This window comes from Cetorhinus maximus, chromosome 19 (genome assembly GCF_964194155.1).
Source record: "Cetorhinus maximus chromosome 19, sCetMax3.hap1.1, whole genome shotgun sequence".
In the NCBI taxonomy this organism is placed as follows: domain Eukaryota; kingdom Metazoa; phylum Chordata; class Chondrichthyes; order Lamniformes; family Cetorhinidae; genus Cetorhinus; species Cetorhinus maximus.
Genome location: NC_135897.1, coordinates 95,657,390 through 95,673,492, shown reverse-complemented (window position 1 = coordinate 95,673,492; position 16,103 = coordinate 95,657,390). Strand labels below are relative to the sequence as shown.

Sequence of the window (16,103 nt, the reverse complement as noted above, 5' to 3'; positions counted from 1 at the left end):
CTGAAATAAAAACAGAAAGTGCTAGAAAAAAAGTCATATGGACTCGAAACATTTGCTCCATTTCTCTCTCCACAGATGCTGCCAGACCTGCTGAGTTTTTCCAACACTTTCTGTTTTTATTTAATATAAAGAATGTTACTGCAAAGGAGGCCATTCTGTCCACTGAAACCGTGCTGGCTCTTTGAACGAGCTATCCGATTAGTCCCAATCCCTCATTCTTTTCCCCATAGACCTGTGAATTTTTCCCCTTCTAATATTTATCCAATTTCCTTTTGAAAATTCCTATTGAATCTGTTTCCACCACCCTCTCCGGCAGCATGTTCCAGATCACAACAACTCACCGTGTTAAAAACATTCTCCTCATCTCCCCCTCTGGTCTTCACCTTAAATCTGCATCCCTCTGGTTACCGACCCTCCTGCCATTGGAATCAGGTTATCCTCATTTACACAATGAAAAGCCCTCATGATTTTAAACCTCTTTATTCAACCTCCCGTTAACCGTCTCTGGTTTAGGGTGAATAATCCCAGTTTTTCACACTCCCATTCACTCAGACAATCAATCGATACGTTGACCCACATTGTACAATCACAATTCTACACCCCAGGTTCCCACTACACCCAAGCTTCATCTTAGACAATTACTTTGTCTCAATGTCCTTCACTCAATCTTTAAACACTTGTCTGTACTATTCAGCCTCTGCAGAAAGGGTCTCACCTTCGATAGCGGTTCTACACACCAGGTGAGTGTATGAGAAGTATAGCGTAGAGTTCAACATGAAATAGGACTGGATGATTTTCCGCGCCTTCTCACTGACATCGTAGAATAGCCTGGCTCTGTGCAATGGGATCCGCCCTTCGTAACCATACTGAAAAAGAGGAGTGGAATCGTTAGGGTTTGGAGAGGCAGGACTCACTGAGTAGATGATCATTGACTTGCAGGAGTAGACCATCGCTATCCAACAGCTTCTTCCCTTCCCTCAAAGGATAGTTGGATTACCATTGGTCTCGATTAGGGAGGCAGGGAAACAGCCAGACTCCCCCAGCTGCGAATTGAGACTCTGTGAGCTGGACTGGAAGTGGTGGCGTGCAGTGTGGACCGGAGGGTGAGATGTATTTGCCCCCATGGCTGACACTCACTGTCCATACTCACGCAGGTGAGGTAGCCAATGGCCGTAGAGTCAATGTCCTTGGGATGGGACAGAGGTAACAGGGGAAGGAGCTCAGCTGCCAATTGCCAGCCAAATATGCAGGCAAAGCAGAATAGTGCCCGTGTAAAAAGTGCATGAGGCTACTCCAGGGTTGTGGCTCTTTCAGATCTTCCTGTTCCTACTGTAGGAGCCTCCAACAATCGCCCTTTCCCAGAGGAGTGACTAAGATCAGGAATATAAAAGTAAACGTGGGTGTGAAGCACAGCATCTCTGTAATTTTTACTGAATTGATCTCTGTATGTGGGTATCACTGGTAATGTGGGCATCTATTCTCCAGCCCCAATTGCCCCATGAGAAGGTCCTGCTGGATCTTCTTGAGCTACACCCACAGTGCTGTTAGGGAGGGAGTTCCAGGGTTCTGACCCAGCGACAGTGAAGGAACAGCGATATATTTCCAAGTCAGGATGGTGAGTGACTTGGAGGGGAACTTCCAGGTGGTGGTGTTCCCCTCTTTATGCTGCCCTTGTCCTTCTAGGCGGTAGTGGTCGTGGGTTTGGAAGGTGCTGCTGAAGAAACCTAATTCTGGGCAGTCCATAATATTCGCTCACCATTAGGGCTTTATATACAGTCGCTCCTTCAAAACGTTCATTAGGCGTGTGTGGTGACATCTTCCCTCTGTAGCCGTCACCTGCCATGGCAATGGACTGAAAAACATGAGGCATTGGTCAGAAATAAAGGAAGACTCCAAGCGGTAAGGGCACATGGGAAAGGCCAACCAGCCAATGGAACACTTACACTGGCCAACTGGTAGAGCTCGCCACACTCCTGTGCCGTGATGACATCATCGAGGAGTACTCGCTGGCTCCCATTCAGCTGCTGCGAGTCATGGACAAGTTTCACCCGGTCATAGAGTAAGGGTCCACCTGGAGAGAGGGGCAGAGCTCAGAGTGAGACCAGGAAACGGGCTACATTCAGCATCTGAACAGCCTGTCAGCCACCCCCAGTGCAGCCAACCCTGCGGACACCAATGGGACTTACCTCACCTGGGGCTGAGAGATAGAAAGTCAGAAGGTGGGGTGGGTGGGATTGAGGGATGGGGTAAAAGGTGAATTTGTGGAATTGAGAGATAGGGGGAGGAAGGGGGTAGATGGGGATTGAGGAATGGGCAGGAGAGGGTGGGTGGGGTTGATCTATGACAAAGGGGCAAATCTGCTTAGTGTCTAAAACCTGCAAATGAAGCCAAGTCCAGTTTGTTGAAAGGGATTCCTCTGTCAGTTTCTTAAACATTCTCCCAAACCAATAGACACTCGTCACTGAAATCCCCCTTCTCCTACCTTCTTGTAGCTCTTGCTCACCTTTCTTCCCTGTCATTTGCTTCTGGCTCATCATCACCTCCAGTTGCTTCACAGCTTCCTCCTGACCTGGGAATCGCCTGTCAGTGGAAACAGACCCGGGTTAGGCTTCTAATCGCACCGTCCCCGCCCATCAACCTGAAGCAGCTCCTCAGTTACAATAAACTCAGCTCTACGCCTCACATGGTGGATAAATTACACTTGTCCTCAGGACCACAGCAATCCATTCAGATAGAGATTTGTTCTTCAGGAGACAGGGACTGCTTTAACTGTTGTTACATGGTTTATTTATGTTTTTATTTATGTTTTAATGTGGTAAGAATATCCCAAGGTTCTTCACCAGAGAGTAATCAGACAAAATGTGACACCCACAAGCATAAGGACACATTAGGACAGGTGACAAGGCAGATTTTAAGGAGTGTCTTAAAGGAAGAGAGGTAGAGAGGTTCAGGGAGGGAATTCCAGAGCTTAGGACCCATGCGGCTGGATGAACGACACCAATGGCAGAGCAAAGAAAATTGGGAATATGCAGAAGGCCAGAATTGGGGGACTGCAGAGATTCCAGAGGGTTGGAGGAGGTTACAGAGATAGGGAGAGATGACACCATGGAGGGGATTTGAAAACAAGAGTGAGAATTTTAAAACTGAGTTCCTGCTGGACTGGGATCCAATGTAGAGGCTGACAAGCAAACGGGATTGTGTTTGTCAGTAAGAAGAAAGCTATCTTTGTAATAAATAAAAACAACTTGCATTGAATCAACTGCTCATGGGATTTTGACGAATTCAGTGTATAAATCTATGCAGATAGTACAAGATGGAGAAAGCAAAGAAAAAGCACAAACAGAAAGCAGCAAGACATCAAAGAGGTTATAGACGTCACAGGCGTCACAGGCATCACCAGCCGAACTCTGGTGCCACATTCTAAAAAGCTGAAAAGATGCAACTTGGAATTGTGGGAGATGTCTGTGATGTCTGTAAGGCCTGTGACCTCTTTGATGTCTTGCTGCTTTCTGTTTGTGCTTTATCTTTGCTTTCTCAATCTTCTACAATCTGCATTTCCATCCATTAAACCATCTCCATAAAATGTAGCAGTTATGACGATATCTTTAAAAAACAATTTTCAGGCAACAGAGGTAATTCCCCACCTGACAGAATTACTTTCATCTTCTGCCTTTGCCGCAGAAACAGTCCAGTTAATCTGCAAACACAAGTCACAAATCTCCAGTTAATTCTTAATCACAAGAAACAGCGATTCACATTTAAATCAATATTCAATATGTCAGATATTAAACCTTAAAATCAACACCTTTCCACCAGTTTTGCACCTGCATAAAACAGCACCTTTCACAGATAAAGAGGTGAAAAACAACATGTGAATTCTATCCTTACGCTCGGCAAAGTGAGCTGAGAATGGAAAGATTACACTTTAGCAGTCTCACTCTCCCAGGACAGGTACAGCACGGGGTTAGATACAGAGTAAAGCTCCCCTCTACACTGTCCCCATCAAACACTCCCAGGACAGGTACAGCACGGGGTTAGATACAGAGTAAAGCTCCCTCTACACCGTCCCCATCAAACACTCCCAGGACAGGTACAGCACGGGGTTAGATACAGAGTAAAGCTCCCTCTACACTGTCCCCATTAAACACACCCAGGACAGGTACAGCACGGGGTTAGATACAGAGTAAAGCTCCCTCTACACTGTCCCCATCAAACACTCCCAGGACAGGTACAGCACGGGGTTAGATACAGAGTAAAGCTCCCTCTACACTGTCCCCATCAAACACTCCCAGGACAGGTACAGCACGGGGTTAGATACAGAGTAAAGCTCCCTCTACACCGTCCCCATCAAACACTCCCAGGACAGGTACAGCACGGGGTTAGATACAGAGTAAAGCTCCCTCTACACTGTCCCCATCAAACACTCCCAGGACAGGTACAGCACGGGGTTAGATACAGAGTAAAGCTCCCTCTACACCGTCCCCATCAAACACTCCCAGGACAGGTACAGCACGGGGTTAGATACAGAGTAAAGCTCCCTCTACACTGTCCCCATCAAACACTCCCAGGGCAGGTACAGCACGGGGTTAGATACAGAGTAAAGCTCCCTCTACACTGTCCCCATCAAACACTCCCAGGACAGGTACAGCACGGGGTTAGATACAGAGTAAAGCTCCCTCTACACTGTCCCCATCAAACACTCCCAGGACAGGTACAGCACGGGGTTAGATACAGAGTAAAGCTCCCTCTACACCGTCCCCATCAAACACTCCCAGGACAGGTACAGCACGGGGTTAGATACAGAGTAAAGCTCCCTCTACACTGTCCCCATCAAACACTCCCAGGACAGGTACAGCACGGGGTTAGATACAGAGTAAAGCTCCCTCTACACTGTCCCCATCAAACACTCCCAGGACAGGTACAGCACGGGGTTAGATACAGAGTAAAGCTCCCTCTACACTGTCCCCATCAAACACTCCCAGGACAGGTACAGCACGGGGTTAGATACAGAGTAAAGTTCCCTCTACACTGTCCCCATCAAACACTCCCAGGACAGGTACAGCACGGGGTTAGATACAGAGTAAAGTTCCCTCTACACTGTCCCCATCAAACACTCCCAGGACAGGTACAGCACGGGGTTAGATACAGAGTAAAGCTCCCTCTACACCGTCCCCATCAAACACTCCCAGGACAGGTACAGCACGGGGTTAGATACAGAGTAAAGCTCCCTCTACACCGTCCCCATCAAACACTCCCAGGACAGGTACAGCACGGGGTTAGATACAGAGTAAAGCTCCCTCTACACTGTCCCCATCAAACACTCCCAGGACAGGTACAGCACGGGGTTAGATACAGAGTAAAGCTCCCTCTACACCGTCCCCATCAAACACTCCCAGGACACCAACACAGGTCTCAAAGTATCTGACATGATAGTTACATGGACTGGGTTCTCTTACACACTGAGTGCAGTCAGGGAGATGCCCTGTAAATAAAGCCCTGTCAGATTTGTGAGGCTGGCAAAGAAGGAGGATTCTATCAGCACTGGGTGCTGTTCTCCGTGATCATGGCTGATACTCAGGTCCCCTTGTCCAGTTTGGAACAGATCATTTACTCCATCTGTACTGATCAACGACCAGCTTTCTCCAGAGTTAACCTGTACTGAGCTCTTCATACTGACCCCCTGCCCAAGTCACCAACAAACTCAGCCTATTCAGCAACATCCCTGTCCACAGCCACTTGCTGCTGTGGGATGGTTACTAAAGGGTTGGGGAATGGGTCAAGACAGGAGCAGGTGGCTGGGGGTCCAAGCGGAGGAGGGACCAGCAGCGAGTATCACATCACTCGAGGCATTGTATCAGCTCCTCACTCCCTCCTCCATCGATCAGGGTGCTCAGCCCATTGATCAGAGCAATGTCCCCCTCAAACATTTCTCCTTGCACAAGTCCAGATCGTCTCAATGCTCCACAGTTTTACATGTCTCCTGCAGCTGTGTTTGTATATCCCGATCGGGACAATGTGAGAGAGCAGAGGCCTGGGCACTGCTGCCTCAGTTACTACTCAGCTGGGCCCATTGCTGGGAGCTGGTCACTGGGAGGGAGAGATCTCTGATGTCAAATACTCATTGGATTGAACTCATAACATGTTTGAGTCTGTCAGACAGGGACTGATAGGAATGAAGGCATCAAGTGATTCTCATACCAGGAAAGGAAGCAGGAATTAGCTAGAACTTCAATCCTACTCAAGCTCAGAAGCCAGGCCTGCAGAGAATGGCCTCACATCGATATTGGCTCGATAGTCAGCAGTTTTGGCAAGGCTTGACCCCACCATGGCTTGACCCCACCATGGCTTGACCACAGCTGCTGCGGACTCCCATTGAACCAAATAATTCTCAATGTTCCTGAAGATTCTGAAACATTGCATTTCTAAACCAGCACCACAGGATGGCAGCAACATCCAGGGAATAGCAAAATATAAAAGGAGAGACAAGTGACAGAAAGAAAATCCTTTCTGTATTAGACACTCAGAACTAAAAACCCCCAGGACAGGTACAGCACGGGGTTAGATACAGAGTAAAGCTCCCTCTACACCGTCCCCATCAAACACTCCCAGGGCAGGTACAGCACGGGGTTAGATACAGAGTAAAGCTCCCTCTACACTGTCCCCATCAAACACTCCCAGGGCAGGTACAGCACGGGGTTAGATACAGAGTAAAGCTCCCTCTACACTGTCCCCATCAAACACTCCCAGGGCAGGTACAGCACGGGGTTAGATACAGAGTAAAGCTCCCTCTACACCGTCCCCATCAAACACTCCCAGGGCAGGTACAGCATGGGGTTAGATACAGAGTAAAGCTCCCTCTACACTGTCCCCATCAAACACTCCCAGGACAGGTACAGCACGGGGTTAGATACAGAGTAAATTTAACCTTCACATAGATCGGCTTAATCAAATTAGCAAAGTTAGCCTTGAGGACAAGCTGATGGAGTGTATTTGAACAATACATTCTGGAACCAACCAGGGAACAAGCTATTTTAGACCTGGTAATGTGCAATGAGACAGGATTAATTAATTACCTCTTAGTAAAGGATCCTCTAAGGAAGAGTGATCATAACATGAAGGAATTTCACATTCAGTTTGTGGGTGAGAAACCTGGGTCTGAAACTTCTGCCTTAAACTTAAATAAAGGCAATTATGAAAGTAGGAAGGAAGACAGAGTTGGCTCCAATGAAATACATTAAAAGGTTAGACAGTAGAGAAGCAGTGGCGGACATTTAAGGAGATATTTCTTCACTCTCAACAAAGATATATTCCATTGAGAAAGAAAGACTTTACAAGAAGGATGCACTAGCTGTGGCTAACAAAGGAAGGATGGTATCAAATTGAAAGAAGAGCCATACATTGCTGCAAAGTGGTAGGCCAGAGGGTTGGGAAAATATTAGAAACCAGCAAAGGATAACTTAAAAAAAATAGAGGGAGAAATTGGAGTATTGAAGAAAACTAGCAAGAAATATAAAAACAGAAGGAGTTCCTACAAATATTGTTGAAAAAAGAAACATGTTGTTTGAAACTCTTGGTCTTACACTCATCAGGACAGACAGGCGAATACCAAATACCAAATTTCAAAGGGAGCAACAATTTATACTGCACAAGAAAAGGGGCTGATTGCATTCTCCAGGCCAATGCCTAAGCTAACTAGAGCTGACTTACCAACCAATCAGCACCCTGTTCTCACGGTGTGTAATTTGTTGTTCCCTTTGAAATTTGGTATTCTTGCATCTGTCCTGATGAGTGGAAGAGAAAAAGCTTCGACAATATGACTCTTTTCACAGTCTGTGCTACCAACCAACTAGATCAGCAAATATATAAAAAGGGAACAAGCTGCTAAAGTAAGTGCTGGTCACTTAGAGGGTGAGACTGGGGGATTAATAATGGGAAACAACAGAGACTTTGAACAAGTATTGTGTATCTATCTTCACACTAGAAGACAGAAAAAGCATCCTGAGAATAGAAAACCAAGGGGCTAAAGGGAGGGAGGCTCTTTAAACAACAATGTTCAGTAGAGAAAAAGTACTGAGAAGATGAATAAGGCTAAAGACTGAAAAAGGCAATGAAAGTTTTTTGAGGATGGAACAAGCCTGGTGGATAAAGGGGAACCAGTTGACGTATTTGGACTTCCAAATGGCCTTCGATAAGGTGCCACATATAAAGTTACGACACAAGATGGGAGCTCCTGGCATTGGAGGTGATGTATTCGCAGGGAGAGAGGGTCAGCTAACTAACAGGAGACAGAGTTAGGGTAAATGGGTTATTTTCAGGATGGCAAACTGTAACTATGTACATTCGGCTGATTCCTGGGATAAAGGGGTTGTCTTATGAGGATAGGCTGGGTCTCTACTCACTGGAGTTTAGAAGAATGAGAGGCAATCTTACTGAAAGATGTGAAATTCTGAGGGGGCTTGAGGGTGGACCCTGAGATGATGTTTCCCTCGAGGTGGGCGGGTGGATATCTAGAACTAGGGGGCACAGTTTCAAAATAAGGGGTCGCCATTTTAAGGCGGAAATGAGGGAGAATTTCTTCTTTCAGAGGGTCGTTAATCTTTGAAGTTCTCTTCCTCAGAGAGCAGTGGAGGCTGGGTCATTGAATAGATTCAAGGCTGAGTTAGACAGGTTTTTAATTGACAAGGGAGTCAAGGGTTATGGGGGGGGGGCACAGGCAGGAAAGTGGAGTTAAAGCCATTATCAGATCAGCCATGATCTTATTGAATGGCAGAACAGGTTTGAGGGGCCGAATGGCCTACTCCTGCTCCTATTTTTATGTACTACATTCTAAAGTTCCCACTACATTGCTCCATCAAACACTCAGACATCCCTCATCTTTCTCTGACAGCGATGGTGAGGTGAGCTGGGCTTGGGGGGTAAGTTTATCGGGATTTTCTTTGGTGGCGATGAAATGTGAGGCTCTTCCATACAATGAATGTTTTCATTCCCCCCACCCCACCCCCAGCCTCATAGTCAATTACCTTCTCCCACTTAAACGGCCAACACTGAACCAGGATTACAGCAACGAGACACAGGAGGGTCTGTGCCTGTTAAAAGTGACATCAGGAAATCATAGGTCAGAGGTGAATACATTATTCACCTCCCACAACCAGCTGCCGGTCAGCTTCAGGGTAAAGCACTTACTGGATCCAAGTACAGGAATCCCAGCTCATCACTGACAAGTTGAAGAACCTCCTTCTCCAGCTCATAGCGCTTCATGAACCAAACAAGATCCTAAAAATAACAGACAGAGGAAGATTGTTAATCTACTTCCAAAATTACCCCAACCCAATACTCGGGACCAGTTGCTTCAGTCGTTAACATTCTATTTCCTCCTAGTCAGAAGGTCATGGGTTCAAGCCCCACTCCAGAGAATTAAGCACATAATCCAGGCTGACATTTCTGGTGCAGTGCTGCAGGAGTGCTGCACTGTCAGAGGGTCAGTACTGAGGGAGTGCAGCACTGTCAGAGGGTCAGTACTGAGGGAGTGCAGCACTGTCGGGGGGTCAGTACTGAGGGAGTGCTGCACTGTCAGAGGGTCAGTACTGAGGGAGTGCTGCACTGTCAGAGGGTCAGTACTGAGGGAGTGCAGCACTGTCGGAGGGTCAGTACTGAGGGAGCGCTGCACTGTCAGAGGGTCAGTACTGAGGGAGTGCTGCACTGTCAGAGGGTCAGTACTGAGGGAGTGCTGCACTGTCAGAGGGTCAGTACTGAGGGAGTGCTGCACTGTCAGAGGGTCAGTACTGAGGGAGTGCAGCACTGTCGGAGGGTCAGTACTGAGGGAGTGCTGCACTGTCAGAGGGTCAGTACTGAGGGAGTGCAGCACTGTCAGAGGGTCAGTACTGAGGGAGTGCTGCACTGTCAGAGGGTCAGTACTGAGGGAGTGCTGCACTGTCAGAGGATCAGTACTGAGGGAGTGCTGCACTGTCAGAGGGTCAGTACTGAGGGAGTGCTGCACTGTCAGAGGGTCAGTACTGAGGGAGTGCTGCACTGTCAGAGGGTCAGTACTGAGGGAGTGCTGCACTGTCAGAGGGTCAGTACTGAGGGAGTGCTGCACTGTCAGAGGGTCAGTACTGAGGGAGTGCTGCACTGTCAGAGGGTCAGTACTGAGGGAGCGCCACACTGTCAGTGGGTCAGTACTGAGGGAGTGCGGCACTGTCGGGGGGTCAGTACTGAGTGAGTGCTGCACTGTCGGAGGGTCAGTACTGAGGGAGTGCAGCACTGTCGGAGGGTCAGTACTGAGGGAGTGCCGCACTGTCGGGGGGTCAGTACTGAGTGAGTGCTGCACTGTCGGGGGGTCAGTACTGAGGGAGTGCGGCACTGTCAGAGGGTCAGTACTGAGGGAGTGCTGCACTGTCGGAGGGTCAGTACTGAGGGAGTGCTGCACTGTCGGAGGGTCAGTACTGAGGGAGTGCTGCACTGTCGGAGGGTCAGTACTGAGGTAGTGCTGCACTGTCAGAGGGTCAGTACTGAGGGAGTGCTGCACTGTCAGAGGGTCAGTACTGAGGGAGTGCTGCACTGTCAGAGGGTCAGTACTGAGGGAGTGCTGCACTGTCAGAGGGTCAGTACTGAGGGAGTGCGGCACTGTCGGGGGGTCAGTACTGAGGGAGTGCGGCACTGTCAGAGGGTCAGTACTGAGGGAGTGCTGCACTGTCAGAGGGTCAGTACTGAGGGAGTGCTGCACTGTTAGAGGGTCAGTACTGAGGGAGTGCTGCACTGTCGGAGGGTCAGTACTGAGGTAGTGCGGCACTGTCAGAGGGTCAGTACTGAGGGAGTGCTGCACTGTCAGAGGGTCAGTACTGAGGGAGTGCTGCACTGTCAGAGGGTCATTACTGAGGGAGTGCTGCACTGTCAGAGGGTCATTACTGAGGGAGTGCTGCACTGTCAGAGGGTCAGCACTGAGGGAGTGCTGCACTGTCAGAGGGTCAGTACTGAGGGAGTGCTGCACTGTCGGAGGGTCAGTACTGAGGGAGTGCTGTACTGTCAGAGGGTCATTACTGAGGGAGCGCTGCACTGTCGGAGGGTCAGTACTGAGGGAGTGCTGCACTGTCGGAGGGTCATTACTGAGGGAGTGCTGCACTGTCAGAGGGTCAGTACTGAGGGAGTGCTGCACTGTCAGAGGGTCATTACTAAGGGAGTGCGGCACTGCTGGAGGGTCAGTACTGAGGGAGTGCGGCATGGTCGGTGGGTCAGTACTGAGGGAGTGCAGCACTGTCAGAGGGTCAGTACTGAGGGAGTGCAGCACTGTCAGAGGGTCAGTACTGAGGGAGTGCGGCACTGCTGGAGGGTCAGTACTGAGGGAGTGCGGCACTGCCGGAGGGTCAGTACTGAGGGAGTGCTGCACTGTCAGAGGATCAGTACTGAGGGAGTGCTGCACTGTCAGAGGGTCAGTACTGAGGGAGTGATGCACTGTCAGAAGGTCAGTACTGAGGGAGTGCGGCACTGTCGGAGGGTCAGTACTGAGGGAGTGCTGCACTGTCAGGGGATCAGTACTGAGGGAGTGCTGCACTGTTGGAGTGTCAGTACTGAGAGTGCTGCACTGTCGGAGGGTCAGTACTGAGGGAGTGCTGCACTGTCAGAGGGTCATTACTGAGGGAGTGCTGCACTGTCAGAGGGTCAGTACTGAGGGAGTGCTGCACTGTCGGAGGGTCAGTACTGAGGGAGTGCTGCACTGTCAGAGGGTCAGTACTGAGGGAGTGCTGCACTGTCAGAGGGTCAGTACTGAGGGAGTGCTGCACTGTTGGAGGGTCAGTACTGAGGGAGTGCAGCACTGTCGGAGGGTCAGTACTGAGGGAGTGCTGCACTGTCAGAGGGTCAGTACTGAGGGAGTGCAGCACTGTCAGAGGGTCAGTACTGAGGGAGTGCTGCACTGTCAGAGGGTCAGTACTGAGGGAGTGCTGCACTGTCAGAGGATCAGTACTGAGGGAGTGCTGCACTGTCAGAGGGTCAGTACTGAGGGAGTGCTGCACTGTCAGAGGGTCAGTACTGAGGGAGTGCTGCACTGTCAGAGGGTCAGTACTGAGGGAGTGCTGCACTGTCAGAGGGTCAGTACTGAGGGAGTGCTGCACTGTCAGAGGGTCAGTACTGAGGGAGTGCTGCACTGTCAGAGGGTCAGTACTGAGGGAGCGCCACACTGTCAGTGGGTCAGTACTGAGGGAGTGCGGCACTGTCGGGGGGTCAGTACTGAGTGAGTGCTGCACCGTCGGAGGGTCAGTACTGAGGGAGTGCAGCACTGTCGGAGGGTCAGTACTGAGGGAGTGCCGCACTGTCGGGGGGTCAGTACTGAGTGAGTGCTGCACTGTCGGGGGGTCAGTACTGAGGGAGTGCAGCACTGTCAGAGGGTCAGTACTGAGGGAGTGCTGCACTGTCGGAGGGTCAGTACTGAGGGAGTGCTGCACTGTCGGAGGGTCAGTACTGAGGGAGTGCTGCACTGTCGGAGGGTCAGTACTGAGGTAGTGCTGCACTGTCAGAGGGTCAGTACTGAGGGAGTGCTGCACTGTCAGAGGGTCAGTACTGAGGGAGTGCTGCACTGTCAGAGGGTCAGTACTGAGGGAGTGCTGCACTGTCAGAGGGTCAGTACTGAGGGAGTGCGGCACTGTCGGGGGGTCAGTACTGAGGGAGTGCGGCACTGTCAGAGGGTCAGTACTGAGGGAGTGCTGCACTGTCAGAGGGTCAGTACTGAGGGAGTGCTGCACTGTTAGAGGGTCAGTACTGAGGGAGTGCTGCACTGTCGGAGGGTCAGTACTGAGGTAGTGCTGCACTGTCAGAGGGTCAGTACTGAGGGAGTGCTGCACTGTCAGAGGGTCAGTACTGAGGGAGTGCTGCACTGTCAGAAGGTCATTACTGAGGGAGTGCTGCACTGTCAGAGGGTCATTACTGAGGGAGTGCTGCACTGTCAGAGGGTCAGCACTGAGGGAGTGCGGCACTGTCAGAGGGTCAGTACTGAGGGAGTGCTGCACTGTCGGAGGGTCAGTACTGAGGGAGTGCTGTACTGTCAGAGGGTCATTACTGAGGGAGCGCTGCACTGTCGGAGGGTCAGTACTGAGGGAGTGCTGCACTGTCGGAGGGTCATTACTGAGGGAGTGCTGCACTGTCAGAGGGTCAGTACTGAGGGAGTGCTGCACTGTCAGAGGGTCATTACTGAGGGAGTGCGGCACTGCTGGAGGGTCAGTACTGAGGGAGTGCGGCATGGTCGGAGGGTCAGTACTGAGGGAGTGCAGCACTGTCAGAGGGTCAGTACTGAGGGAGTGCAGCACTGTCAGAGGGTCAGTACTGAGGGAGTGCGGCACTGCTGGAGGGTCAGTACTGACGGAGTGCGGCACTGCCGGAGGGTCAGTACTGAGGGAGTGCTGCACTGTCAGAGGATCAGTACTGAGGGAGTGCTGCACTGTCAGAGGGTCAGTACTGAGGGAGTGCTGCACTGTCAGAGGGTCAGTACTGAGGGAGTGATGCACTGTCAGAAGGTCAGTACTGAGGGAGTGCGGCACTGTCGGAGGGTCAGTACTGAGGGAGTGCTGCACTGTCAGGGGATCAGTACTGAGGGAGTGCTGCACTGTCGGAGTGTCAGTACTGAGAGTGCTGCACTGTCGGAGGGTCAGTACTGAGGGAGTGCTGCACTGTCAGAGGGTCATTACTGAGGGAGTGCTGCACTGTCAGAGGGTCAGTACTGAGGGAGTGCTGCACTGTCGGAGGGTCAGTACTGAGGGAGTGCTGCACTGTCAGAGGGTCAGTACTGAGGGAGTGCTGCACTGTCAGAGGGTCAGTACTGAGGGAGTGCTGCACTGTTGGAGGGTCAGTACTGAGGGAGTGCTGCACTGTCGGAGGGTCAGTACTGAGGGAGTGCTGCACTGTCAGCGGGTCAGTACTGAGGGAGTGCTGCACTGTCAGAGAGTCATTACTGAGGGAGTGCGGCACTGCTGGAGGGTCAGTACTGAGGGAGTGCAGCACTGCCGGAGGGTCAGTATTGAGGGAGTGCGGCACTGCTGGAGGGTCAGTACTGAGGGAGTGCAGCACTGCCGGATGGTCAGTACTGAGGGAGTGCTGCACTGTCAAAGGGTCAGTACTGAGGGAGTGCTGCACTGTCAGAGGGTCAGTACTGAGGGAGCGCTGCACTGTCAGGGGATCAGTACTGAGGGAGTGCTGCACTGATGGAGGGTCATTACTGAGAGTGCTGCACTGTCGGAGGGTCAGTACTGAGGGAGCGCTGCACTGTCAGAGAATCAGTACTGAGGGAGCACTGCACTGTCAGAGGGTCAGTACTGAGGGAGCGCTGCACTGTCAGGGGATCAGTACTGAGGGAGTGCTGCACTGATGGAGGGTCAGTACTGAGGGAATGTTGCACTGATGGAGGGTCAGTACTGAGAGTGCACTGCACTGTTAGAGGGTCTGTACTGAGGGAGCACTGATCTTTGAACAGATCCTGGTGTTGAAGCAGTTCTCTGAGAATAGAACAGAGACTTTGTTACTGTGTGTTATATAGTTGGAAAGGACAGAACACTGAAGAGTGTCGTCCTGGGGTGACAGCATGGCCCCTGGAGGGAGATACTCGGCCCCAGGGTAACAGTGCAAAAACGGACAACGCCTGGGGGCTGTAAATAATCAGAAAGCTGAGACAAGTCTCCCTTGAGCTGTCATCCCCCACACTGATAATAACTCACTTGGCGAGGGGTAATTTTGTTTGTATCCACTTGCCCCTCCAACACACTCTGGTAGTATTCCTGGTTCTCTAACATGTCTTCATCTGTTGGCCGGATCAGTAAATAGGATTTTGAGGCTTCCAACGCTTTCGCATAATTATCAACTGCGGAAACAAGACAGATGAAGTGAGGGAGAGAGAAAGAGAGGGGAAGGAAGGGAAAGAGAGGGAAAGGGAGAGAGAGAGAGAGCAGGGAGGGAAGGAGAGCAGTCCATTAAAACAATTCCCAGAGTTATGATCCCTGCAGGCACTGATAACTTTGTAAGAAATCCCTACGACGCTAACAGGAAGAAAACTGCTGGACAAGATTTCACCTCTTAAAACTTCAACTGTAACCAACCAACAGAAATCAACATAATTCTGCGTAGTGTACAGAACTGTGCACAGTTTTAGTCTCCTTATTTAAGAAATGATATAAATTCGTTAGAAGCAGTTCAGAGAAAGTTCACTCAACTGATTCCTGGGATTGTGTGATGGGGGAGAGGGGGTTATCTTATGAGGAAAGGATGGACAGACTGGGTTTGTATCCATTGGAGTTTAGAAGGATGAGAGATGATCTTATTGAAACATATAAGATCCTGAGGGGAATGGACAGGGTGGATGTTGAGAGGATGTTTCCCCTTGTGAGAGACTAGAAGTAGACAACACACTTTAAAAATAAGGGGTCTCCCATTTAAGAAGGAGATGAAGAGAAGTTTTTTTTCTCGCAGAGAGTGGTGAATCTTTGGAACCCTCTTCCCCAGAGAGCGGTGGATACAGGGCCATTGAATATTTTTAAGGCAGGGGTGGACTGACCTCCCATGTTAGTCAAGAATCTAAGGTTATCGGAGGCAGGTAGGAGGTTACGATCAGTTCAGCCTTGATCTTATTGAATGGCAGAGCAGGCTTGAGGGGCCGAGTGGCCTTCTCCAGTTCCTAATTCAGATGTTCGTATAATTTAAACATTAATCAACAGCTGAACAATATCACAAATAAAAAGGTAAATTTCACCCTAAATAGTCGATGAAACAAAGATGTGCTTCAGGTAGTTACAAGCATTCACATTACTCCCCACACAAGCTCAATGTGTTCCAGCTTTCATTTTGTTAGATCTCTCACTTCCCATCCAATTGTTTTGGCCCTTGAGTCACATTGACCAGCAGCCATATTCAGTCTGAAGTTCCTGGACACAGCTACCACCAACAAGGCACATGTCTACGAACCCTCTCTCACTCGGGTCATGGCAACCCTGATGGCACAGAATCTCCAGAGATTCTTTAGCATCATCTCTGATCCTTTAAACAGCCTGGTGGGTTCTGGTATCACTTCAACAGCAGCAATGGGCACTGTCTAAACCACAATCCCTCTCTCTTTCTCTCTTCAGTGTTCT

General features: G+C 50.1%; 1 protein-coding gene across 1 annotated transcript in view; it reads right to left on the bottom strand.

Annotated features, from left to right (window-relative positions):
* The window catches only part of p3h2 (prolyl 3-hydroxylase 2), a 167,984-nt gene that overhangs the window by 23,220 nt on the left and 128,661 nt on the right, over positions 1-16,103 (bottom strand). The window contains exons 5-11 of the mRNA XM_078564406.1: positions 14,697-14,839; positions 9,184-9,273; positions 3,645-3,697; positions 2,483-2,580; positions 1,944-2,071; positions 1,757-1,852; positions 716-866 (exon numbers count right to left, since the gene is read on the bottom strand). Coding sequence (XP_078420532.1) covers positions 716-866; positions 1,757-1,852; positions 1,944-2,071; positions 2,483-2,580; positions 3,645-3,697; positions 9,184-9,273; positions 14,697-14,839 — 759 coding nt within the window. The remainder of the gene's footprint in view (positions 1-715; positions 867-1,756; positions 1,853-1,943; positions 2,072-2,482; positions 2,581-3,644; positions 3,698-9,183; positions 9,274-14,696; positions 14,840-16,103) is intronic.